Genomic DNA, 26,200 nt, shown 5'->3' on the forward strand with positions numbered 1-26,200 from the left:
TGGTAGGCTTTTAAAATAAAAAGCATGGGATGGAGTGCGGATTGTGAATACAGTCCATGGAATGAAAGGACTTAATGGCAGGGGCCAGGCTTTTTGTTTTTTGTTTTTATTTTTATTTTTTGGTAATAGTATACGAGGTCTCTCTTTAATGGTGAGAAACTTGTTCAATGCAACCCAATAACGTTTATATATATATATATATAAATTCAAAATAAAGTGGACAAATTAAAATTTTCCATAGAAATTTAACTATATGAAGTGTCATTTCCTTCACATGTTTCAAATCTCTCATTCCTCTCATTTCATCTTCACTCTTCACTCATAATGTATTTTGTGCAAAAAAACCAAAACAAAAACAGAAAATATGAGGATGTATCAATTCCTCTTATTTTATTTCGTCCTGCTCATCTCATCATCATGTTTCTTGTTTGTTTCTTCACACTCTTCCAATTCCTCTTCGGTCATGAGTTTCTATTGCCTCCCTCACCAATCCTCCATCTTACTTGAGCTAAAGCAAGAATTTAAGCTCATTGAACCAGCTGGATTTTTTGATATTGGATATCCAAAGATGAGAGATTGGAAAGCAGGCACCGATTGCTGTTTCTGACCTGGAGTCTCATGCGATATGGCAACAGGTCATGTTGTAAGCCTTGACCTTAGCGGCAGCTGGCTTCAGGGCCCTTTGCTTTCTAACAGCAGCCTTTTCAGCTTACTTCATCTTCAAAACTTAAACCTTGCCTACAACAACTTCAGTTCAAGCCCAATTCCCTCGGAGTTTGGCCAACTTTCCAAGTTAACCCATCTCAACCTCTCTTGCTCTCTGTTTTCTGGTCCTATACCATCTGAAATCTTGAGGCTGACGAATTTGATTTCGCTTGATCTTTCTTACTATTTTGAAGTTCCTTGTCCTTTTTGTGAGTTTATCGGATATTACTATCCAAATATTCAGGAGCCTGAACTGCTGAGAAGTCTTGCTGAAAACATTACGAGTTTAAGAAAACTTCATCTTGGTGGGTTAAACTTTTCTTCCCAGGTACCTGAATCGTTAGGAAATTTATCTTCCCTAACACATCTCTTTCTTTATAAATGCAATTTACATGGTGTTTTTCCAAAAACAATATTCCGATTGCCTAACCTACGATCAGTTAACCTGCGGGATAATCATGATCTCACCGGTTCTCTTTCGGAATTTCATTCTGGCAGCAATCTTTTGTCGTTGGAACTTTCGAGTACAAAATTTGGAGGGAAATTGCCATATTCAATTGGCAACCTCACGTCCTTGAATGTTTTGGATCTCACAAATTGTAAGTTTTCAGGGCCTGTTCCTTATTCACTTGGGAACCTTGCAAATATCAGTCAACTTCACCTGGATGGTAATGAATTTACCGGTGAATTTCCTTCTTCACTTGAAAATCTGACGCAGATAAGCTATCTGGATCTTTCGAATAACTTTTTCCACGGAAGCTTGCCAATATCACTTCCATATCTTCTGGACGATGTCAACTTCAAAAACAATAGTTTCACAGGTCCAGTCCCATTCCAATTTTTTAGTAACTTGACCTTGCTTCGGACTCTTGATTTGTCAAGCAACTCGCTGAATGGAGTCATCCCTTCATCTTTATGTTCATTGGTTTCTTACCTAAATCTGGATGACAATCAGTTTACAGACCTTGAGAATATCAACTCTATTTCATCCCAATTGGAATATTTGTCTTTAAATCGAAATAAATTAAAGGGGAGTATTCCAAATTCCATCTTCAAACTGAAAAGTCTGACATCACTGTCCCCTGGTTCAAACAGTTTAAGTGGTAGAGTTGATCTGGGCATCTTCTCAGAGCTGGGCAAGCTTCAGTATCTTGATCTCTCAGATAATGCACTATCTCTAACAACAAATGTAAGTATGAATATTTCTGCTCTTCCCAAGTTTCAGTATTTAGGTTTGTCCTCATGCAGCATAACTGAATTTCCTGATTTCCTAAAAGCACAAAATGATGATTTCCTAAAAGCACAAAATGAATTAGTGTCATTAGATCTTTCTCACAATAAAATTGGCGGCCCAATACCTAAATGGTTCTTGAATGTATCCATCATGAACCTGAATTCGCTGAGTCTTTCTCACAACTTCATTATCGGTTGGCAAGAAACTCCATGTGTTCTTCCATGGAAAGAATTGAGTTATCTTGATCTCAGTTCAAACATGTTGCAGGGACCACTTGTTGTTCCTCCAATGTCCACCTTGTATTTCTTCATCTCATACAATAACTTGACTGGACCAATTGATCTGTTGTTCTGTAATATAAGTTTCGTATTATTTGATGCGTCATATAATCATCTGGGAAGCACTATTCCTCAATGTTTGGATAATGTGCATGGTTATCTTACTGTGCTCAATATCCGAAGAAATAACTTCCATGGGAATATTCCTCAATTCTGCAGAGCTTTAAACCGTTTAACCACATTGGATTTTAGTCACAACAAATTATATGGGAATATTCCGCGGTCATTAATCAAATGCAAAGATTTACAAGTTCTAAATCTTGGACACAATCAAATAAGTGATACATTCCCGTTTTGGCTACAGAATTTGCAACAGCTCAAAGTTCTCAGTTTATGCTCCAACAAATTTCACGGTCCAATATGCTGTGCTCATGATTTTTTTGGCTTTATGACATTGAAAATTCTTGATCTTTCTCATAATGGTTTTTTTGGAAACTTACCATCGGATTATTTTAGAAATTGGACGTCCATGACCTTAAGTGATAACGCTTCAGAAAATCCATTTGAGTTAGAACAAGGGCTTTATAATGATTCGGTGAGCATTGTAAATAAGGGAGCAGAAATGGAGTTGGTCAAGATCACTTTGATGGTGTTCATATCTATTGATCTCTCCAACAATAAATTTGATGGAGAGATTCCAAGTTCGATATGGTGTGTTCGATCTCTAGTTATGCTCAATTTGTCAAGCAACAATTTTAGTGGACACATTCCATCATCTTTGGGGAATCTAATTGAGCTTGAATCATTGGACCTATCTAACAATGAGCTTTCTGGTAAAATCCCTCAGCAATTGACATCTCTCACTTTTCTTGGGTATTTAAACTTTTCTCAGAATCAACTTGTGGGTCCAATACCACAAGGAGGACAAGTTCAAACATTTGCAGATTCTTTTGAGGGTAATATGGGATTGTGTGGTATTCCATTGTCCAGAAAATGTGAAACTCCCATACCATCTTCTAATGATCACTACAATGAGAAATCAGATTTCATTTCTGGTTTTGGATGGAAACCTGTAGTGATAGGATATGGATGTGGACTTCTGATTGGAATGGTGGCTGGACATGTAATCAGCTCAAGGAGGCCAGATTTGTTTTTCAAAGTTTTTGGGGTGATACTGCAGAGGGGCAGCTGACGGTTGTGGGAAGAGTGTGCACTAAGCTTTTTCTTTTATTAAGTGTCTTTTATGTATTAATTGTCTTTTAATATGTGAAAGTTGTGGTTGTGGCAAAAGTTTGCAATAAGTTTAATGTGTAACTGTTGTGTTTGTGGTAAAACTGTGTAATCTTCATTTGGTTACAATAAGTGTCTTTTATGCAGTGTTTAATATTTTGCATTGATATATATATATATATATATATGTCGAGCAGATAACATGTAAACTTGCGATGAATGTCACCAATATCGAAGAAAATAGCCGATGAAACGATACATGACCCTCAAAAGTTTAATGTATCTGGGAGCTTGAATCTGTTGATCTTTCCCAATAGAAGGAGAGATCCCTCCTTCCTCCTCAGGGGTAGAGATTCAGGGTTGATTGGCTAACATTTTTGCCAGGATATCCTAGTGGACTTGTAATTGAAATTGTTATTGGTCATATTGTTGTTGAGAAAAATCAATACTTGTTTTCGATGATTTTCTGGCTTTGGCAGCTAAAAAGGAGAGTTAGAATGAGCAGGAAGTTTGAAACTTGAGTTTAAGCAAATCTTGCAGTATAATCCTTATTGTGTTACCAGCTACGTGACTTTCTTCCCCTTTTTAGTTTATTTTATTCTTTTTTTATGTTTTTGTTTTGTTATATTCTTTCTAAGATTTTCCTTCCGCATGTTCATTACAACATAACAGTTTTAATGTTTATGTCTAAAGTAGGATTATTTAATGGGTCTCTGCTGCAGCTTTTAAAACAATAATGTTTAGTTATATTTTCCTTTCTTGATCAGTGCAAAATTTTATATATCAAGATAAATTTATTATGTATACATAACTGATACTTTAATCTTCAATCTTGTCCTTCTTTTGTCATTTTTTTTAACCTAAACTATTTTCACAGCTTAGCTCTTGCAGATTTCTTTGTTTTAAACGGACTTGGAACAGTATTATGAATTTCTATTCCCTTCTTCAAGTGCTCTATCATGCAATACCTTTTTTTGATCTCTATCTCTATCTCTGTTTCTTTATTGTGCCCTGTTTTCCCATCTCTTTGTTTATCTTCATTTTAAATGAGACTGGAGTTTGAAATTTGTAATTTATTGCCATGAGCTTGATTAACTCAATTGCTTATTCACTCATAATCAATTTAACAGCCAAGGGTATGGATAGGGTTTTCTACAAAATCCAAGGTTTTTTTTTTTTTTTTTTTTTTGGTTAGTGATTGATTTCTCAAGCAGCAGGTTCAGAGGAAGAGATTCTAGAATGTATTGAGAGTTTACAAGGGCTTTGAATTCTTAAACTTTCCAAAAACATTCTTATTGGAAATATGCCATCAGCATTATGGAAAATATCTGAGCTTCAATCCCCTTGATCTTTCCCAGAACAGATTTCATGGAAAGATTTTTCATCAACTGAAGCAGCTTTCTTCCATACTTCAATGTGCCTCTTATAACAAACTCACAGGAGTCCAGCTTGCTTCCACCTCTGTCTGTTTCTGTTTCTTAATTTGTAGCCCTGTTTTCCCATTTCTGTTTTCTCTGTTTTCCCATCGCTTTTGGACCTTCCTTCGACAAATTAATTAAATAGCATGTGCAACTCAATTATTTTAATTTTAATTTTTCATTTTTTAATCAAGAATTGCAATATATTCTAAATTAAATGGGGAATTCATGGCCTAGGTCTTAGTTAAAATCCAGATTTGGAGGTATATTACCAATGATTTTACCACTAGGCCAAGCTTATGAATACAATTCAATTATAATTTGTTGGATCATAAATGAAATATTGGATTATGTCAAGTTTTTTGTTTTATGCCTTCTCAAATATACAAATTGTTATTTACTTTTTAATCGTTTTGTGCTATTTTAAGTTGTTAAATTACGTTAATTTGGAGGCCTTCGACTAGTAGATTTTATTTCCATATTTTTTTCTTTTAATTATTTTGTGCATCTAAAAAGGTAAGTGCTACATTAGATGGGGTTGACTCAACTGATATGCTTTTCACACCCATACCTGCACCCATAAAGTCTTATTGGTTCAAAACATATTTTCTCCTTTTAAATTAGGTATTGTTATAATGATAAATAATGATGATGATGATGATGACGACGACGACGACGACTCAATTGCTACAGTCCAGGGTCAAATTGCGACACATATAAGTAGGTCATTTCCCTTTTGTTTACATATATATGTTCTATTTTCCAGTATTTTCTTATAGGACTTATTGAAGAGTACAAAAGGTTTACTAATATATTTACCAAAATAATACATTGTGCAAAAAACCAACCAATCAATGAATCAACTTATCCAATCCAATCCAATTTGTTTTGATAAGTTTTTTTAGTGCAATTAGACTGGATCGGTTTCGAAAATCAAAAACTGATTATCAGTTCAGTTTGGTATAAAAATCCAATAAAATCCAATGAGCTTTTTTTTCAGTTCAAGTTGTAATATTCAATTGATGGTTTTTAGTGTCTTTTCTTGCACCTTTTAATGTTTTGTATTGGCATATATATATATATATATATAATTCTCATGAAAGATACACAATCCACTAAAATTCCATAATATTGGTGGCCTGGGTCTCTGTTGCTGCTCTTAACTAGTGGAAATAATGTTATGTTATATTTTCGTTTCTTGATATACTATTAAATTAAGAATTTTATATTTTAAAATAAAATTATTTCTGTATAAATGACAATATTTTAATTTTCAAATCTTGTCTTCACACCCCCACCCCTCCCCCCCTTTAAACTATATTCACAGCTCCACTCTTCCCAGTTCCTCTGTTTCGGATAGACTATTCTCTTCAAATGCTCTATGATGCAAGCAACTACAAACTTATCCCTAGAGGCTATGGGCTCGAAAAAAGTGCATAACAGATGCATGGCCATTTTATCTATTTATTTATTTTTTTGGTGGTCTATAAGGTTAATTGATTGTTATTCCCGAGTTTGCACTCTAAAGATCTATCTATGTTCAATATTAGTTTGGTGAAGGACCTAATTGGGTCCAATTCCAATAAGGTATTGGACCAAATGAAGGTTGTCCAAAAATCAGCAATAACACAAGATGTAAAAGTAAGTAAAAATCATTCTAAAAATTGAATTTTGTAAATTACCTTGAAGCGGTTTTTTTAATCACATTTACAAGTTTATATATTAATTTAATGTACAAGGAAACAGATAAGAAGAGGAAGCACAGAACGAAATTATGGTTAAAGTCATCAAGTTCTGTTTATCCATTATGTTGAGATGAATAACCGCATAGAAACAAAAGCATTTGTCCTTCTATATATCTAACTCTTGTTATTTTGTGTCTGATCTTTAATTATACATTATATGTAGTTTACTGGAAAAACAACATTTGTAAGTTTGGGTAAATAAAAACAGTTTTATGACATAATAGCATATTTCTTGAGATTTAATATAAAAAAACAAATTGAACAACAAAGCTAATCCTTACATGTTTTCCATCGAGTTTGTTGCAATTATCAATGTGGTAACTTCTAATACGAAAAAATTTTCATTAAGAACAGAATAATTATATTTTAAATTCAAGCAAAGGCAATTAATATTCAAGAATAGAGAAAAACAAAATTGATGGAAGAATATCATGTGCAACTTGTCTCACAGTATTTGAAAGGCATTTACTGCAATCACTGGGTAGTGGTTTGAAGCTACAATCTGTCAATCTTGGGTATAATCAGTTAGAAGATGCGTTCCCTACCTGCTTAGGGATACTTCCTGATCTAAGAGTACTCATGCTGAGATCAAACTGCCTCCATGGGATGATAGGAAAACTTATTTCCAACAATGAGTTTCCCAATATTCAAGTTATTGATATATCCTATAATGATTTTACAAGTATGCTGCCATCTGAATACCTCCAAGAATGGAACTCCATGAAATCTTTTGTCGCTACCAATTCATCTTATCTGAAAGCAAACTCCAAATTCAAAGCCACTAGCTCAAAGAACTCGGGCGCTTCCTGGACCCAATCTGCTGAAATCCAAATTTAATGTAGGATTATCCTCTTTCTTTATCTAAGTGAGGGCGTGGATGAATTAAAAATCTTGTCGTTGAATGGATGCTAATTGGTTTAGAATTAAGGTTACCAATTGATAACCCAAGAAGAAATTATTACAATTTGGTAAGGGACCTAATTAGGTCCAATATATTGTAATGTGATCAATGGGGTATGTTCAAATCAAGTATGGCTTGAGGAGAAAGTAACTAAAAGTTAGTTTAAAAAATTGAAAAATTGAATTTGTAAATTGCTTTCAGGCTATTTTGTTGCATCACGTTTTAGTTTATATAGAAATCAATATGATCATGAAAACAGAGAAGAAATGGAAGCAGAGGAACAGAGTGACGGGTCAAGTCAAGTTCTGTTCGTGCACTACGTTCTGAAATTAAGTACTGTATGGATTCGATTTAGAGAAAAAAAATATTTTCTTCTTAAAGAAAACAAATTACTGTAATACAATTTTCTGAGTTCTGATTATATTTTCTTCTTAAAATGTTTTTATTAAAAAAAAAATTGTATTCACTGTTCAGTTTCTTTAATTTATTTACTTTCCTCTTGTCTTCCGGATTCATAACTTACAAGATTTTCTGCTAAATTAAGAAGGAAATTAATGTTATGAAGAGGCTCCAAGTTGGCAAAAAATTAAAAAAAGAAAAAGTTTAAAGTCTTAGCAATCAATTAACCAATTCCCACGAGTGTTCCATGACAAGCCAAAAAACTATATTCATATACTATCCAACAAAACCCTTACTAACATGATGTCTCTACACAGAACCACCATTAATTTTTACCCAATTTGGGAGGTAATACATCCATTTCTCACTCTATCTCTCTCTTTTTCTCTTTCACTTTCATTTATTTTTCAACCTATCACTGCAGCAGTTAATATTACTGTGAGATATATAGATATATATGGCGTCAATTCCATGCCTTTCAACATTAAATAGCAGCCCAAATTTGCAGATAAGATAGCCAAGAACCTTCTCTTTCCTACTTTTTTTATTTTTATTTTTATTTTTATTTTTTATGTTAGTCTTGTTAATTACTAGTTCATCATTAACCTTATTATATAGAGGAGGTAGGGAGATAATTAATATTCATTCTTATTTACTGTTAATCTGATTAAATACTTTTATCTTATATATATAGGTAATCGTAAAATATTTGATATAAAGCTTCAAAATATAGGCTTATGAGAATTGACGATTCTTCAGTTTGACTAACTATAAAAACCAGTTGTAATATATGCTGATTAACGAAGTTAAATTAAAATGGATTTTATTTCTTTTTTTTTGGCTATATGTGTGAACGGTTAACATGTGAATTTGTTCTCCCTTTGAAATATTAATTACTCTCTGACTAAGTACAAGATGCTTTTACTTTATTTAATTTTGTTCTCTGTTTTTCTTTCCTCTTTTTTTTTTTTTTTTTTTCGGTTTTTAACTTCATTTATTGATGTTTTCTGCGGTTCTGTCTCACACTATCTTGAGGATACTTTTGTTTTTTACCCCTTGGATATATCTAGTAGATTATACCCTCTTTTATATTCAATCAACACTGCTTCTTCACTTTTTTTATTTAATTTCTTTGATCATTTCCTCTCTTATTCAAATCCTATTTTTACCACTTTTTTTTTTTTTAAGATGTTAATTTGTGACTCTTTTGGTTAATTAAGGACTATGTTTCTTCCAAACGAATAAAGTTGTTAAAAAAGTTACTTTAATATTGAGACTTACAGCTGTTAGATTTTACATTTGCACAAACTTTTATTTTTATTTTTTTTTGTTGTCTTTGTGCGTTCGAAAAAACGTTGGTGCTGGTAAATGTAGGGATAAAACCTTACAATTTATTTATTTATTTTTAGGTCGATTTCAAAGTGTTATGGTCAGGTAGGTTATTTCTCCTCTTTAGACTTCTTTCCAAGTCTTTCATTTACTTGGTGAATTTTCCATTTCGTGGACCCTCCTATTAACTTTCACTTTTACTTCGTGCACAAAGTGTAATAGTTGAATAGGTCATTTCATCTCTGTTGCGATGCATGTTTCATATTTCGTCTTTTCTTGTATAATTTTTTTCCATCCCTTCAACGCGGAAAGACTTTTTTAACTCTTTCAGCTGCTTTTGTCTATTTTCCATTGCATGAACTCTCCTGTTATATTTCACTTCAATTTTTTATATTTTAAAGGGACTTTTATTTTTTTTATTTTTAAAAGCAACTTTCACTTTAATTTAATAGAGGAGGTTCCTCCTACCAAACTTTCTTTCTTTCTTTTTTTCTATTTTTTTTTTTCAATTCACATATAATTATTATGTGCCATATAAACTAAACAAGCTATGCACGATACAAATAGAGCATATGGACTGTACAAAATAGTTTTTAAATGTTCAATTATAAATGATATATGATACCAGATCATCCAGGTACCAATTTTTTTGGTTGGGATTCATATCCATGGATTTTTTTTTTTGGGTTCCATATGTTGACCAAAAAGATTTAAAAAAAAAAAAAAAAGAAAGGGAACAAAACAAAGAAGACGACGTTTAATTTTCAAAAAGATATAGTTAGTCATAATCTAAATAAAAAAAACAAGATAAAGTAACGGGAACTATTTGAAGGTTACACTAAAAATTTAACTATATAAATCCTTATAATCTTCTTATATTCCAACCTCCCAGATACATATATCTGATTCCTCTCTATTTTCAAAGTTATTGTGGTAAAAATGAAGACAGCGTATCAACTCCTCTTATACCATTACCTCCTTTTCATCTCATCAGCATGCTTCATTTTTGTTTCACACTCTTCCAATTCCTCTTGCCTCCCTCACCAATCCTCTATTTTACTGCAACTCAAACGAGAATTTAGGCCCCTAGACCCTGAATATTCACATATGAGAGATTGGAAAGAAGGCAGTGATTGCTGTTTATGGGATGGGGTCTCATGCAATATGGAAGCAGGTTTTGTTTTAGGCCTTGATCTCAGTAGCAGCCTTGAAGGCCCTTTGCGTTCCAACAGCACCCTTTTCAGGTTGCTTCATCTTCGGAAGCTCAACCTTGCTGACAACAACTTCAGTTCATGTTCAATTCCCTCTGAGTTTGGCCAGCTTTCCAGGTTAACCCATCTCGACCTCTCTTACTCTAAGTTTTCTGGTCGTATACCTTCTGAAATCTCAAGTCTAACAAATTTGATTTCACTTGATCTTTCTTACTATTCTGGCATGGATTTTCCTTTTGGCACATATCCAACTAAACAAGAGCCAGAGCTGTTGAGAAGGCTTTCCCAAAACTTGACTAGTTTAGGAGAACTTCATCTTAGTGGTTTAAATCTTTCTTCAAAAGTACCCGAATCTTCTCACGCATGCTTAAAACTCTTGATCTTTCATATAATAGCTTATCTCTTACAACAAATATAAGTTTGAATATTTCTACTCTTCCCATGTTTGATCGTTTATTTTTGTCCTCGTGCAACATAACTGAATTTCCTTTCTTCCTGAAAGCACAAAATGAATTGGCCATTTTAGATCTCTTGAACAACAGAATTGGCGGCCTAATACCTAAGTGGCTCTTAAGCATGAACTTGGGTCGGTTGAGTCTCTCTCACAACTTCATTAACGGATGGGAAGAAGTTCCATTGATTCATCAATGGAAAAGTTTAAGTCATCTTGATCTCAATTCAAACATGTTGCAAAGACCGCTTGTTGTTCCTCCAATATCCACCATGTTTTTGTTCATATCAAATAACAGCTTGACTGGAAGAATTGATCCCTTGTTCTGCAAATTAAGGGATCTTGAAGTACTTGATGCATCAAATAACCATCTGGATGGCATTATTCCTCAATGTTTGGAAAACTTGGATGGTTCTCTTAGAGTGCTCAATCTTCGAAGAAATAGCTTCCGTGGGAATATTCCTCAAATCTGCAGAGATAGAAGCACATTAATGACATTGGACTTGAGTCACAACCAATTATATGGGAATATTCCAAGGTCGCTTGTCAAATGCAAAAACTTAGATGTTTTAAATCAGGGACACAATGATCTAAGTGATACATTCCCTTTTTGGTTACAGGATTTGCAGAGGCTCCAAGTTCTAGTATTAAGCTCCAATAAATTTCACGGCCCAATATGGTGTCCTCATGATTTTTTTGGCTTTATGACATTGAAAACCATTGATCTTTCTCATAATGATTTTAAAAGAAACTTGCCTTTGGAATATTTTAGAAATTGGACTTCCATGAGTTCTAAAGTTTCCAAAATGGGATTTGAGTCAGATGCAGCATACGACGGAAAAGGGACTTATAATGATTCGGTGAAGATAATATTTAAGGGACAAGAAATGGAGTTCGTCAAGACTTTAACAGTCTTCATATCAATTGATCTCTCCAGCAATAAATTTGATGGAGAAATTCCAAGTTCGTTATGGGGTCTCAGATCTCTAGTTATGCTCAATTTGTCAAGCAACAATTTTACTGGACTCATCCCATCATCTTTAGGAAATCTAAAAGAGCTTGAATCATTGGACCTGTCTAATAACAAGCTCTTTGGTAAAATCCCTCAGCAATTGACAGCCCTCACTTTTCTTGCATATTTAAACTTGTCTCACAATCAACTTGTGGGTCAACTACCACAAGGTGGACAAGTTTCAACATTTCAAGATTCTTCTTTTGAGGGTAACTTGGGATTGTGTGGCATTCCGTTGTCCAGAAAATGTGAAACTCCTCCCTTGCCAGCTTCTAATGATGACTACAATAATGAGAAATCAGATTCCATATTTGGTTTTGGATGGAAAGCAGTAGTGGTGGGATATGGATGTGGACTGCTAATTGGAATGGTGGCTGGACATGTGATCACATCAAGGAGGCCGGATTTGATTTCCAGAATTTTTAGGGTGAGACTACAGAGGTAATTCAAATGAATTGGAGCATATACTTATATTTAATATATAACTGGTGTGATTGTAGCTAAAGTATGTAATATGCTTTTTTCTTTGTAGAACAAGTTTGTAATCTTCATTTGATGGTTTTATTTGTCGCAAAAGTGAGTAATAAGCTTTTTTTTTTTTTTTCTTTTGTAGTAGAAGTTTGTAATCTTCATTTGATGGTTTTTAGTGTCTTTTATGTACCTTCTAATGTTTTGTATTGGCATACATATATTACATATAATTCCCATGAAAAAGGTACAGAGCCCACTAAAGTTCCACGATATTGTTGGTTGGGTCTCTGCTGCTGCTCCTAATTACTGGAAATAATGTATGTTACATTTTCCTTTCTCGATATAATATTAAATTAAAAATATTACATTTCATGTAAAATAACTACACTTATAATCCTCAAACTTGTCTTTTCTATTGAAAAAAAAAAAAAAAAATCTTTTTTTCCCTTAAACTTTATACACAGGTCCACTACTCTGGCCAATTACTCTGTTTCTGGAATGGAATCTCTTGCAGTATGGAAAAATGTCATGATGTGAGTTTAGACGTCAGCAGCAGTTGGATTCACAGCCCTTTGCGTTACAACAGCAGCCTTTGGAACTTGCTTTGTCTTCTCATCCAATATGGTAATCTTTATTTGGTTATTTTAATTGTCTTTTGTGCACATTTTGATGTTTTGCATTGAGGTATATATTAAATAGATAATACATAAAGTTAATCATGAATGTCATCAATATCAAATAAAATATCCAATGGATTGACTAAGAACGTATGTATGTCTCATGGCTAAATGCATAATTGGTTTAGTGATCAAGGTGATCAGAAAAAATTGATGGGAAAAAAAAAAAAAAGGTTCTTACAATTTTTCGAGGTACCATCTTTAGGTCCAATAGATGGTAATGGCCAAATGAGGGTATGGACAAGAGGATAAAATAACTAAAAATTATTTAAAAAATTGAATTTGTAAGTTGCTCTAAAGCCATTTTTTGGTATCTAATTAAACGTTTAAAAGAAAATTAATACAAATAAGAAAACAGGGAAGATCAGAATAATCAGAGAAAAAAACATATGATGGGTCGAGTCAAATTCTTTTAATCCATTATATTTTACTTAATTTTTGGTAGAATGTTAGTTTTGAGATTCGAAGATATAGTACATCACTTTATACCTTACATTTACGTACAAGTATACAGCTAGTATGTATATAAACAGGACTTTCTGTTAAAAATTATGTTGAGTATATATCTTCTATAATAACTATTCTTTGTATCCTTGTATTTGTGTGTATTCCAGTGAAAATATAAAGAATATTGTAGTCAACAGAAAATGTGAGAAATAGTGTGATAAATACCGAACCTCTTATAGGGTTTATCATGCCTATCATAAATCTTCGCTGTGTCTAATCAACAATGAACCTTCCCATGCCTTGTTATAATGACTACTACAATGAGAAATTAGATTTGAAATATGGTTTCGAATGGAAACCTGTAGTATGGATAATTGGAATGGTGGCTGGATGTGTAATCACCTCAAAGAAGTCAGATTTGGATGCCAAAGTCCTTGTCGTGAGACTGCAGACGCAACTGAACTGAAATGATCAATTGGAGCAGACTAAGTTCCATATAGAACTGGTGTTATTAGAAAAAAGTGCGTACCAAGCTTTTTCTTTTATCGAATAAGATGTAATCTTCTTTTGAAGATTTTTAGTGTCCTTTTGATGCTTTGAGTAATTGCATTGACATGTGTTAAACAGTAATAAATACAAAAAGTTGATAATGGATGTCACAAAGAGCAAAGAAAATATCTCAAGGAATTTTGATCATGACTAAGTCATTGACGGTACCCTAATTTGGGCTCTGGTTTCCCATTTCGGTTTTCATCTACCCCACTAGGCATTCGTTTCAAATGCACTTACTGTTTTATGAGTTTCTATTCCCATCAAGAGCTCTATTACGAAAGACTTTTTTTTTTTTTAAAAAAAAAACTTTTTGGTGGTCTACCATTAGACTAAATGATAGTTAATGATAAAAAAGAAAGGGACGGAAAAAAAGACTAATTGATTGTTATTTAAGAAATGAACCAAGAATCAACATTCCCTGTACTGCCATTATTTAAAGCCATTGGAATTCAAGTCTTCCTCATTGTGTTACAAGCTATACCTTCCTTTCCTTTTTTTCCAAGGAGAGATTCAAGAAAGTATAGGGAGTTTACAAGGGATTCAAGTTGTTAAAACATTCTTAGTGGCTGCATACCATCAAACTTGTGGAACATAACAGTCCTTGAATGATCTTTCTCGTAACAGGCTTCATGGAGAGATCCTTCCCCTACTGAAGGAGCTCACGTTTCTAGCTTTCTTCAATGTTTCTCATAACAATCTTACAGGACCAGTACCATAGGGGACCAGTTTGCTACATTTGCAACAAGTTCATATGATGGGAACCTGGGGTTACGTGGCTATCCATTAGCAGCAATATGCGGGAGTTACGTAGTTGCAAAATCACCATCATCAGCTTCTGAAGAATCATGGTTTGATTTTGTATTTGTTTGGATGACAGTTTTTTGCCAGGATGCTTTAGTGGGCTGGTAGTTGGAAATGTTGCTGGGAATAATGTTGTGTTTGTGAAGAAGCAATTTTGGTTTAGAAACAATTTTGGTTTATGGAGATTTTGCATCTGTGGGAAACGAAAAGGATAGTTATAAGGAGGAGGACTTGAGGATTTAGAGATTGAAGTGTTAAAGAATTGATCACATCGTTATGTGGAAGCTAGGCTACAAGGATAAAAATAATTAGTTGTCTTCTGCTGAGTCTGGATTGTGTTGGCAGCTATTTCTCTTGTTTTAGTTATATATTAATTAATTATTCTTTGATTGAGTACTGGTTGGTTTTACTTTATTTAACTTGTTTTCTATTTTTCTATCCCCAATTTTTGTTTTCTGTTTTTTAACTTCATTTATTGGTGTTTTCTGCAGTTCTATTGCACACTAGCTTAAGAGATACTTGGTTCTTTTCCCCTTGGATATATAGATTATACCCTCTTTTATATTCAATCAATTTTTTTTTTCATTTGTTTCTTTGATCATTTCCTCTCTTATTCAAATCCTATTGTACCACTTTTCAAATAGTATATAGGATTAAAAACTATAATTGTCCTATTTTGATTTATAAAGAAAATATCATGGCAGACAAAATTGTGCACATATAATGAAAAATCTTTCCCTTTGTTATATAATTTCATTATTACTATCATTATCTTATATAATAAGATGAAATTGTTATTTCATGATTTTTAGTGTTTCTTTATGCACCTTTTAATATATATATATATATATATATTCTTAACATTGACACGTATATTAAATAGACACAAAAAGTTTATAATGAATGTCACTAATAGCATAAAAATATTCGATGAAAAGATACACAACCCTCAAAAGTTCCAGAATAGAATTAGCATGGGTCGTTCTGCTATAGCCACTAATTGCCGAAAGCAATGTACATTTATATTTATTTTCATTTCTTGATATGCTCTCCTGTAAATTTAACATTTCAAGTGTCAGGACCCATCCAAAATTCCTCACCGGAACCCTAGAAAAGCCCTGATCCCAGAGAAACCCTACCGGACCCTCCAATGGAAAATCCGGCAGAACCTCCCCTAAGGGTTGGACTTACCACAAATTTCCTGCACTGAAAACACACTTCTAGAAACATCCCCTTATTCCTCCCACATTACTAGAATATAATTTCACAAATTTGCAGCACTCCAAATGAATAACAGTAATCTAGTGCATAATTAACACATAAATGTCCAATACAGTATACAGAGCATTATACAAATAAATATGAAATTAATACAATGACCGATAAAGTAATACAAGATGATGAGGAGGAAAAAGGAAAGGAGATGCTCTTTGGACTCTCGGCAATGAACTGAGACATTGGGCTCGTCCCGGATGATCGACGTCTCCCAACCTGGACCTAAGGGAATGGAATTTAAAAATATGAGATGCTAATCATCTCAGTGAGTGACCCTATCTACTGTACACTTTTAATATTAATAATATAACAATAGAAGGGATTTAATTACGCAATACCAAACAATTAAATAAATAAATAATAAATAATAAACATTTGAAAGTAATATTTTCTCTCAAAACCCTCACTATTCACTCCGTTGGAAATGTTCCCCTTTTAAAACATTTTCACAAAACCCGTTATTCGTATTTTCCGAAAACCAAGAAATCAATTAATTTAATAAATAATAATTAGATAATCCAAATATAACCAAAATATAATAAAATATAATAAATAATTTTAGAATGCTTTAGGGTTTGAAATTTCTATCTGAAATTTTATACTTGACGCACCACACCATATACCAGTGATGCCCTCCGATACCCAGTGTCCTGAGCACCGACTGGCGGGGAGGTTATAGAGAGAAACTTGCATACGGCGCTTCAGCGTCCCGACAGCGCTGCTGCTGAAACCGTCATCCCAGCCACGGAGGGGGGTGGCTGATGCGCAATATATAAGACTTGCTTGCTCTCGGTCCAATGGCAACTCATGGGAGACATAATAACTTGCGCGCTAATCACATATACAGCCAGAACACCAATACTATATGAGTGCGTCTAAAATCAATTATTAAATTTATTATTACAGTACCGATTTTCCAAAATTCACCATGGGAATTATACCATTTTTCAAATTCACCATCCCACATTTTCCTTTAACATTTCCGGTACAAAACCATCGATAACAATATACAAATAATTTTTCTTGTATCACAAAATCCAACAAATAATGTTCCACCGGCATAATTGTAAAATTTGAAACCACCAATTTAAACCAATACTTTCCTTGAAATATTTAAACCAATCATGCCCAAAAATAATATTAAAATGCAGATACAATTAATTAATGAAAATACCTTGCTCATACGTAATAAATACAATTAAATCACAATAATGATAAAAAATCCATTAATAGACCAAATTTTCCTTTAGCAGCAATAACCATATACGTACTTATAAAATAATATTTTTGCACAATTATAATTAAATTTCCACCACATGAGCATATTTTTAAATACTAAATTAACACCAAATAAACATAATTAATCACCCCAAAATAGTTTTAAAGGTGGGTCACTCACCTGGATCATGCAATTAACCTACGATCCTCCATGGGATCAATTCCACAACACACACGTGCTCCTAGAACAACAATTCACACACAGGCAAATAAATTAATATTTTATTCGAGTAAATAATACCCGGTACCCGGGGAGTTAAACACAAATGTTAACCAAAATTGTCAAATTATATACCGAATCGAAGCTTGAGCGACGAGTATTACGAATCCGGTCTTGCTTCCCGGAGATCGGACCGGAGGTGGCCGGAATCTCGCCGGAAAACTTTCGGGATTCAACTCTTCGATTCTCTCAAACCGTCGCGAATTGGAGGAAAAGGACACCGGATTTGGATTCAGGGAGGTCGGAATTAGTGGAGAGGGACCGGAGACGGGACTGGGTACTTGCCGGAATAGGGATTTCTCTGACGAGCCGTCGCGGTCACCGACAACTGTCACGGGCGGCTGCGCGTCCGGTGGCCGATGGCTGAGATTTTTTGGGATTTTTGTAGATCGAGGGGAGAGGGTTCCAACGGGACCCGCGGTGAGGCAAACGGAGGCCGGACAGCGAAGAGATCTGGGTTTGAAGATTTTCGGCCCCTCGCCGGAAAATACTCCAATCCTGGTGCGTCGGAGGTCCGGTAGCCGTGAAATTTGGTGGGCTGGCCGGAAATGAGGAGGTGGTGAAGGGTGGCTGGCGTGTGTGGCCTGAAAATGGCCGAAAATGGGTCAAACGGCAGTGGCCGGTGGTGGAGGGGAAAAATCACTGTCGCCAGAAAACGCTCCGATCCGGGCCCGTCGCCAGTCGGTTGGCCGTGAGATTTGGGTGGCCGGTTGGAATTGAGGAGGCGGAGGCAGTGGGGTGGCACGTGTGGGGAAAAGGTGGTCGGAAAATGGCTAAATGGCGGTGGCCGGTCGTTTCTCTCTCTAGCTCTCTCTTTCCTCTCTCCCTTTCTCTCTCCTCCCCCGTCGTTTTGTCAAATAAAAGCCACCGTGGGTGACATTGTGCACTTAAGCCAGATATAATAAAATATTACGGTATTCGAAAAACTTCACATGTCCATAACTTTTTAACCAGATGTCCAATTTAAGCGTGCCGCTAGTCTATGAACTCGTATCGATGAGCACTTTACAACCATACAAAAGTCAAAGCAAAATTCTACAACTATAAAAAGTCAACTCCCGGCACCTTTTGATAGTTTGAATCTCGACTTGTTTTGCCCATAACTTTCAAACCGTAGCTCCGTTTTCAAAGTGCTACTAGTCTACGAACTCGTCCAACGTGTACTTTGTAACGGTACCTCAGTCAACCTAGAATTCCATTCGAGTCAAAAAGTCAACTTTTGACCCATTCGGTCAACGGTCAATGGTCAAAGTCAACAGTCAAAGGTCAACCTCGATCAAAGTTGGAAAATTTTTTGTTGTACTTTGGGACGGGGTGTTACATCAAGCAAATGTTTTTATGTTAACATAATTGATACCTCAATTTTCAAACCTGTCTTATTTCCTCAATTTTGTTTCCCTTAAACAATATCAATAGCTCGGGCTTTTGCTAATTACTCTATGTGGACTTAGCGGTTTTATGAGTTTCTATTCCCTTCAAGTGCTTGATGCAAGATATTTTTTTTTTCTCTTTTTGGTGAGTCTGTAACATTAATTAATTGTTAATGAAAAAGAATGAAAGACTAATTGATTGTTATATGAGAAATTGTTGGTATTTTTTAATTTCCAACTACATGTCACCTCCTGGTGCACCAATGCGCCACCTCAAACCAAAATAATTTCCATATTAATGTTGAAGCATCTATTTATGGATGAAGAAATTCTAAATTGACCGTTGAGCTTCTGATGTAGGACTAATACAAAATAAATCTTTTCAGTATTGTTTTTTTATACTTGTAAAAAAACTCAATCATTTTTCATCTCCAGTGAACATGGGTTAGTTGTCATTTTACACAATTTCCATAGTAATTATTGAATAAATCAAATATTAAATTGGAAAATTTATTATATAGTTTAAACAGTATTATGCTTCTAGATTGTTTTAAAGTATCGGCAATTCTCTATTAGCTGTAAATCTGATGGTAACACTTTCCTGGTAGCATCCTCAAATTTATGTGTACATATGGAAGCAACTTATAGATGATCGATCTTAGCTATAACAAGTTTATGTGAAAATCAATAAAAGAAAAAAAACAAAGAAGAAGAGAGGAAGCAGAGATGCAAAATGATGTGGTCAAGTCAAGTTCTTTTTTTTCATTATGGGTCAATTCAACTGCATCTTTTTCATCTGAAAGCAAAAAAAAGTTAAAAATTTCTTGCAATCAAGATAAGCATATTTTCAAATTAGAAGATGTGGAATATGATCAACTTCTACAAGACTAATTGGTTGTTAATGACCCAAAGCCTTCCACAAACTGCTTTATTTAAAGCTAACAAAGACTAATCCATTGATCATTCAAGTCTTTCAACTTTTTGTTTTTTTTTTTTTGGATACAACAAGTCTGCCAAATTTGGTTTCTTGTTACATAATCAAAACCCAACAATCATTAACAAGATAGGACCGAATTTACACTTTCCATCTCTATTCTGATACCTTCAAAATCGTATCTTAAAGAACAATTGGCTTTGTTGCACTCCAAATCATATCAGAGTTTGTAGTTTGCATCCCAAATTTTTTATCTAGTATTTTACACCCTAAACTTTTATATAAAAAAAAACAATAAACTGTCTGTCTTTCTTATGCTTTCCACATCCCTTTCCTAGATTAATCACATGCTACATATATGACTATCACATGGGCATTTTATATCTTTCATTTTGTTTAATTTAGAAATTAGGAATTGAGGTTCATTGATAACTATATTCCTACATTTTTTGGGTATTATAAATGAACTGCCTTCTCAAATACATTGCTGCTTCAACGTTGTTTTTCTCAAATGGAAAGCATGCATATCACTTGACATAAAAAAAGAGTTATTTAAATTGGAATGTGAAAGTTAAACTACAATAGCAACTTATTTTAAAAATAATCTAGTCGAATCCTCTACCATTAATATTAAAAGAAATTTAGCAGGTCGGTTTCTTTTTCATTGTTTTTTATAAATATTTCTTAGTTCTAGTTCTTTATTTATTTATGTTATTGTAGTGGTTTATTTTTCTTTCATTGTTGTAACAGTCCAGACCACAGCCAGCATGGTTTTAAAAGGCTTCTCAAGGGAAAGGTTTGGATCTCACAATCCACCCTCTTTGGGGCCTAGCGTCCTCGCTGGTACACCGATCCGGGTCTGGACCTAATACCAACTGTAACAGCCCAGACCACCCACATGAGATATTGTCCACTTTGGATCCAGCCCACACGGTTTTAAAAGGCCTCTCAAGGGAAAGGTATCCACACCCTCTTATAAGGCATGCTTCGTTCCTTTTTCCAACCGATGTGGGATCTTACAATTGTTCTTTATTATCCACAGTGCTCCCTACCTAAAGTTCTAAGTTAGAGTAACACTATTAAGCAAAAGAAAAAAATAAATAAATAAATAATTGCTGTAATACATTGAGACATACAGCTGTTAGATTTTATTTTCACAAACTATTACGAAAAATAAAATAAAACAATAGCAATAGAAGAATAAAATAGAACACAAAGATTTACGTGGAAAACCCTTGATGGGAAAAAACCACGGGCAAAGAGAGGCAAGCTTTTATTAATGAAGATTGGTACAAAAGGTGAGCAAAATAGAGTGATTAAAACCCTCAAAATTTACAACCGAAAACCCCCGAAAAATATATATATATATATATATATATTGTACGGACGGAATAAACTAAAAATTGGAAAGGTCCATACTGTGGGGGCGCTACCCTCGCACACCACAGAGCCCATTTTTTTCTCTTAAAATAGATTTCACCAAACGGGTCACACCGCGAGCTTTTCGGATCGGATCAACAAGAATTCGGATCACCGACTCTAATACAAACCTTTTTCTTTTCTTTTCTTTGTGCATTTTTAAAATGCGGGTGCTGGTAAAAGTAGAGATAAAGTGTGTTACATTCGTACTGTCTTGTATAATCTGTTGAATGTGTGGAAAGGCTTCTTTTCTAAGTCGTTGGTTTGTTCTGGTAAATTTTCCATTTCATGGATCCTCTATTAAATCTCACTTTTATAATTATGTTTTTTTAAAATGACTTTCACTTTATTATTTTTTGTTATAGGAAACTTTCACTTAATCAATTAAATATATGAGGTTCCTCCTACCTAACCTTTTTTTTATTTTTATTTTTTTCCTTATTTTCTTATATCAACTTTCCCTCCTACCGTATAAGAAGGTATTGCATATAACAAGTATACCCTGTATTATGTAGTGTCATTTTTAATTATCATATGCATTATAAATATTAAATGATCTATAATCATGCACAATAGCATGGACACTGTATCAAAATAATTGTTAATTATTCAATAAATTAGTAATTTTTGATACCACATTATCTGTGTCCTGGTTTATAAAAAATTAAAAAAAAATGTTTTTTTCCTACTGCACTTGTGGGTCCAACATACTAAAGGGAGAAAAAATTTCGACATTAATTTCCAAAATAGTAATGTGGTTTTCCGATGTCCAGAAAATGTGGAGTTCCTTTGTCAGCTTCTAATGACCACTACAATATATCGATGTCGACTAGTAATAGGAATGATGTCTTGACATGTGGAATAACTGTACTTTTTTCTTAATTGGTGAACGAATAAATATTTTCTTCATTTGATGGTTTTTAGGGTCTTTTACATACGTATGTATACATATAGATATATATTAGAAAAAAAAAAAGGTTCATCATGAACGTCATCAATATCAAAGAGAAAACAAATCCCAAAATTAAATACACAATTATGTATTGTAAGTTCCATATATAATAGTATCCTCCAGGGTGTCTCTTCTGCAACTACTAGTTCTTTGATTTTTATCGTTGCTTTTTGTTTTTCTCATCTTATTCTTAATATTATTTTAATTTGCTTAAAGTGTCTTTAATATTAAGGAATACATCAGTTGGCTAAATTTTATTTGTACAATTTATTTATTTATCCTTTTATTTCTTTTTGCTTTCAAAGAAGACAAATTTGTTATGATTGAGTCGGTCATTTCCCTTTTCTTTGCATGCATAGTCCATATGTAGTCTTTTTCCAGTCAAATTTATTCAATCCCTTCAAAGTGGAGTGTAACATCCCACATCGGTTGGAGAGGGGCACAAAGCAGTCTTTATAAGGCTGTGGGTACCTCTCCATTCAGGATGCGTTTTGACAAAACCTTGAGGCCAGGGGGGAGAGAGGGAGTGAACCCTGGGCCAAAGAGGACGATATCCTGATGTGGGTGGACTGGGCTGTTACAGTGGTATCAGAGTCGGACCCGGATCGGTGTGCCAGCGAGGACGCTGGGCCCCAAGGGGGGAGGATTGTGAGATCCCACATCGGTTGGAAAGGGGAACGAAGCATGCCTTATAAGAGGATATGGATACCTTTCCCTTGAGAGGCCTTTTAAAACCTTGAGGCCAGGGGGGAGAGAGGGAGTGAACACTGGGCCAAAGAGGACAATATCCTGATGCGGGTGGACTGGGCTGTTACAGTGGTATCAGAGCCGTACCTGGATCGGTGTGCCAGCAAGGACGCTGCGCCCCAAGGGGGGAGGATTGTAACATCCCACATTGGTTGGAGAGGGGCACGAAGCTGTCAGGACCCATCCAAGATTTCTTCCCGGAACCCTAGACAAGCCCTGATCCCAGGGAAATACCACCGAACCTTCCAATGGAAAATTCGGCAGCACCTCCCCTAAGGGTAGGACTTACCACAAATTTTTCTGCACTGAAAATACATTTCTAGAAACATCCCCTTATTCCTCCCACGTTACTACAATTTAATTCCACAAATTGCAGCACTCCAAATTATAACAGGGAATTAATGCAGTATTTGATAAAATGCATCGAATACAGTATACAGAGCATTATAAAAATAAATGTGGAATTAATACAATGACAGATACGGAAGCAATACAAGATGAAGAGGAAAAAGGGAAGAAATACTTCTTGGACTTTCGGCAATGAGCTGAGACGTCGGGCTCGCCCCAGACAATCAACGTCTCCCAACTTGGACCTAGGGGAATGAAATTTAAAAACGTGAGATGCTAATCATCTCAGTGAGTGACCCTATCTACTGAACGCTTTTAATATTTATCATATAACAAATAAAAGAATTTAATTAATAACAACAATTAAATAAATAAATAATAATAAACAATTGAGGTAATAATTTCTTTCAAAATCCTCACTATTCACTCTATTGGAAATGTTCCCCTTTTAAAACTTTTTCACAAAACCCAATGTTCGTATTTCCCGAAAACCAAGGGATCAATTAGTTTAATAAACAATAGATAAATACCCCAAATATAAATAAAATGTAATAAAATATAATAAATAATTTTGAACACTTTGGGGTTTGAATTTTCTTTCCGAAAATTTACACTTGACGTACCACACCATATACTAGTGATACCCTCCAATACCCAGCGTCCCGGGCACCGACTGGCGGGGAGATTAAAGAGAGAAACTTTCAAACGGCACTTCGGCGTCCTGACAGTACCGCTGCTGAAACCGTCATCCCGGCCAAGGAGGGGGGCGGCTGATGTGCAATAAATAAGACTTGCATGCCCTCGGTCCAATGGCAACTCACGGGAGACATAATACTTGCACGCCAACCACATATACACCGGAACACCAATACTGTATGAGTGTGTCTAAAGTAATTACTTAATTAATTATAACCGTACCGCTTTTCCATAATCACCGTGGGAAATATACCAGTTCTCAAATTTACCATCCCACATTTCCTTTTAACATACCCGGTACGAAAACATCGATAATGATAAAACAATAATTCTTCTCGTAACACGAGATTCAACAAATAATATACCACGGGCATAATTATAAAATTCGAAACCACCAATTTACACAAATATTTCCTTAAAATATTTAAACCAATTATGCCCAAAAATAATATTAAAATCCAAACATATTCTTTTGGCACCAAACATATATTAAAACATTATAAATTAGCAATACAATTTATATGGAAATTCTCTTAATATCAAATACATAAAACATACTTATCAATTATTTAATTATAAAATATTTCAACAATGGAATTTGATAAAATTTACCAAAATCTCAAATTCCTTAAAACCAAAATATTTTATAATGCCCAAATATTTAATTGCATTCAATTTTGGCACCAACACTCCAAATATAAATTTACTAAATTTTCAACACATCAAACATATTTTTCAAACAACCAATTTACACAAAATATATATATTTGACATCCCAAATTAATTTTGAAGGTGGGTCACTCACCTGGAGCACGCAATTAACCTAAGATCCTCCATGGGATCAATTCCACGACTCACCCGTGCTCCTAGAACACAATTCATACACAGTCAAATAAATTAATATTTTATTCGGATAAATAATACCCGGTACCCGGGGGGTTAAACACAAACGTTATCCAAAATACGCAAATTATACGTCTATGGAAAGCTTGTGAGATGAGGATCACATTACTGACCTCCATTGGGTTCAATTCGACCTGTGGTGGCCGGAATTTGGCCAGAAAGATTCGGCATGTCTTGATCCCTTCGTATCTTGCAAATCGATGGGAGTTGAGTTAATTGGAGCTCAGAATCGGAATCAGAGGGTCCAAATTAGTGGGAAAGGACTGGTTGCACGACCGGTGGCTGCCGGAAAATGGGCAAACCAGCGACACACCGGCCGCCGGCGTTGGAGGCCGGTCCCTGCGCATTAGCCACCCCACCGGCCGGAGATTGAGTGACGGAGGTCATGCCATCATGGGTCGCTGGTCTGTCCAGCGTGTGTGGCCTGCTGCTGTCCACACGGTGATCAATCGGCCGGAGACGAGGGAGGAGGAAAGTGGACCCATCGGGGAAGAAAAGAAGAAGAAGGAGAAGAAGAAAAAGAAATTCCACCCATGTCCCCCCCCCCCCCCCCCCTCTCTTTTTTTCCCCACGTGGGGAGAAGAAAAGAAAAAGAAAAAGAAAAAAAGATGATAAAATAAAATTAAATAATTAAATAATATTATTTTATAAAATAACAATAAAATAATATGATATTAAACACGGTTGACATGTGGCATCTCAACATGGTCACATTTGTTGAGTCACACGTGGCACATCGTTACACGTTTAAAAATAATATTAAAATAATACAGTATTTGAAAAACTCTACAGGTCCATAACTTTCAAACCACATGTCCAAATTAAGCGTACCGCTAGTCTATGGACTTGTATCGACGAGTACTTCACAACCATGTATGAGTCAAAGCTCATTTCTCCATAAATAAAAAGTCAACTCCAGCACTCTTGGACAGTTTAGACCCTATCTTGTTTTGCCCATATCTTTCAAACCGTAGCTCCGTTTTCAACGTGCTACTAGTCTACAAACTCGTGAAAACGTGTACTTCGTAATGGTACCTCAGTCAACCTAGAATTCCATCCAAGTCAAAAAGTCAACTTTTGACCCCTTCGGTCAACCATCAAAGTCAAAGTCAACGGTCAACGATCAACCTCGGTCAAAGTTGAAAAATTTCTGTTGTACTTTAGGACGGGGTGTTACAAATCGGTCTTTATAAGGCT

The 26,200-nt window shown here is 34.8% G+C and overlaps 2 protein-coding genes across 2 annotated transcripts; both read left to right on the forward strand.

The window, feature by feature from the left end:
- The first annotated feature begins 625 nt into the window (after positions 1-625).
- LOC125424283 (receptor-like protein 6) lies at positions 626-3,409 on the forward strand. Its single transcript, XM_048481128.2, has one exon. It carries the CDS (start codon positions 626-628, stop codon positions 3,407-3,409), a length of 2,784 nt encoding a protein of 927 aa, XP_048337085.2.
- Positions 3,410-10,346: 6,937 nt separating this feature from the next.
- Positions 10,347-15,104, forward strand: LOC132799439 (receptor-like protein 33). The gene is made up of 5 exons (XM_060811262.1): positions 10,347-10,720; positions 10,846-12,354; positions 12,928-13,008; positions 14,765-14,908; positions 15,011-15,104. The coding sequence occupies exons 1-5, from the start codon at positions 10,347-10,349 to the stop codon at positions 15,102-15,104; spliced, it is 2,202 nt and encodes a 733-aa protein (XP_060667245.1).
- Positions 15,105-26,200: the final 11,096 nt, after the last annotated feature.

This window comes from Ziziphus jujuba, chromosome 9, assembly GCF_031755915.1.
Source record: "Ziziphus jujuba cultivar Dongzao chromosome 9, ASM3175591v1".
Taxonomy (NCBI): domain Eukaryota; kingdom Viridiplantae; phylum Streptophyta; class Magnoliopsida; order Rosales; family Rhamnaceae; genus Ziziphus; species Ziziphus jujuba.

What these genes read in the sequence shown, in the direction of transcription:
- LOC125424283 (XM_048481128.2), top strand. Translation starts at nt 626, where the DNA reads ATGGCAACAGGTCATGTTGTAAGCCTTGACCTTAGCGGCAGCTGGCTT.
- LOC132799439 (XM_060811262.1), top strand. Translation starts at nt 10,347, where the DNA reads ATGAGAGATTGGAAAGAAGGCAGTGATTGCTGTTTATGGGATGGGGTC. An exon ending in TTTAGGGTGAGACTACAGAG is followed by an intron (nt 12,355 to 12,927) that starts GTAATTCAAATG and finishes ATGTGAGTTTAG; the next exon opens with ACGTCAGCAGCAGTTGGATT. An exon ending in TTGTCTTCTCATCCAATATG is followed by an intron (nt 13,009 to 14,764) that starts GTAATCTTTATT and finishes ACAATCTTACAG; the next exon opens with GACCAGTACCATAGGGGACC.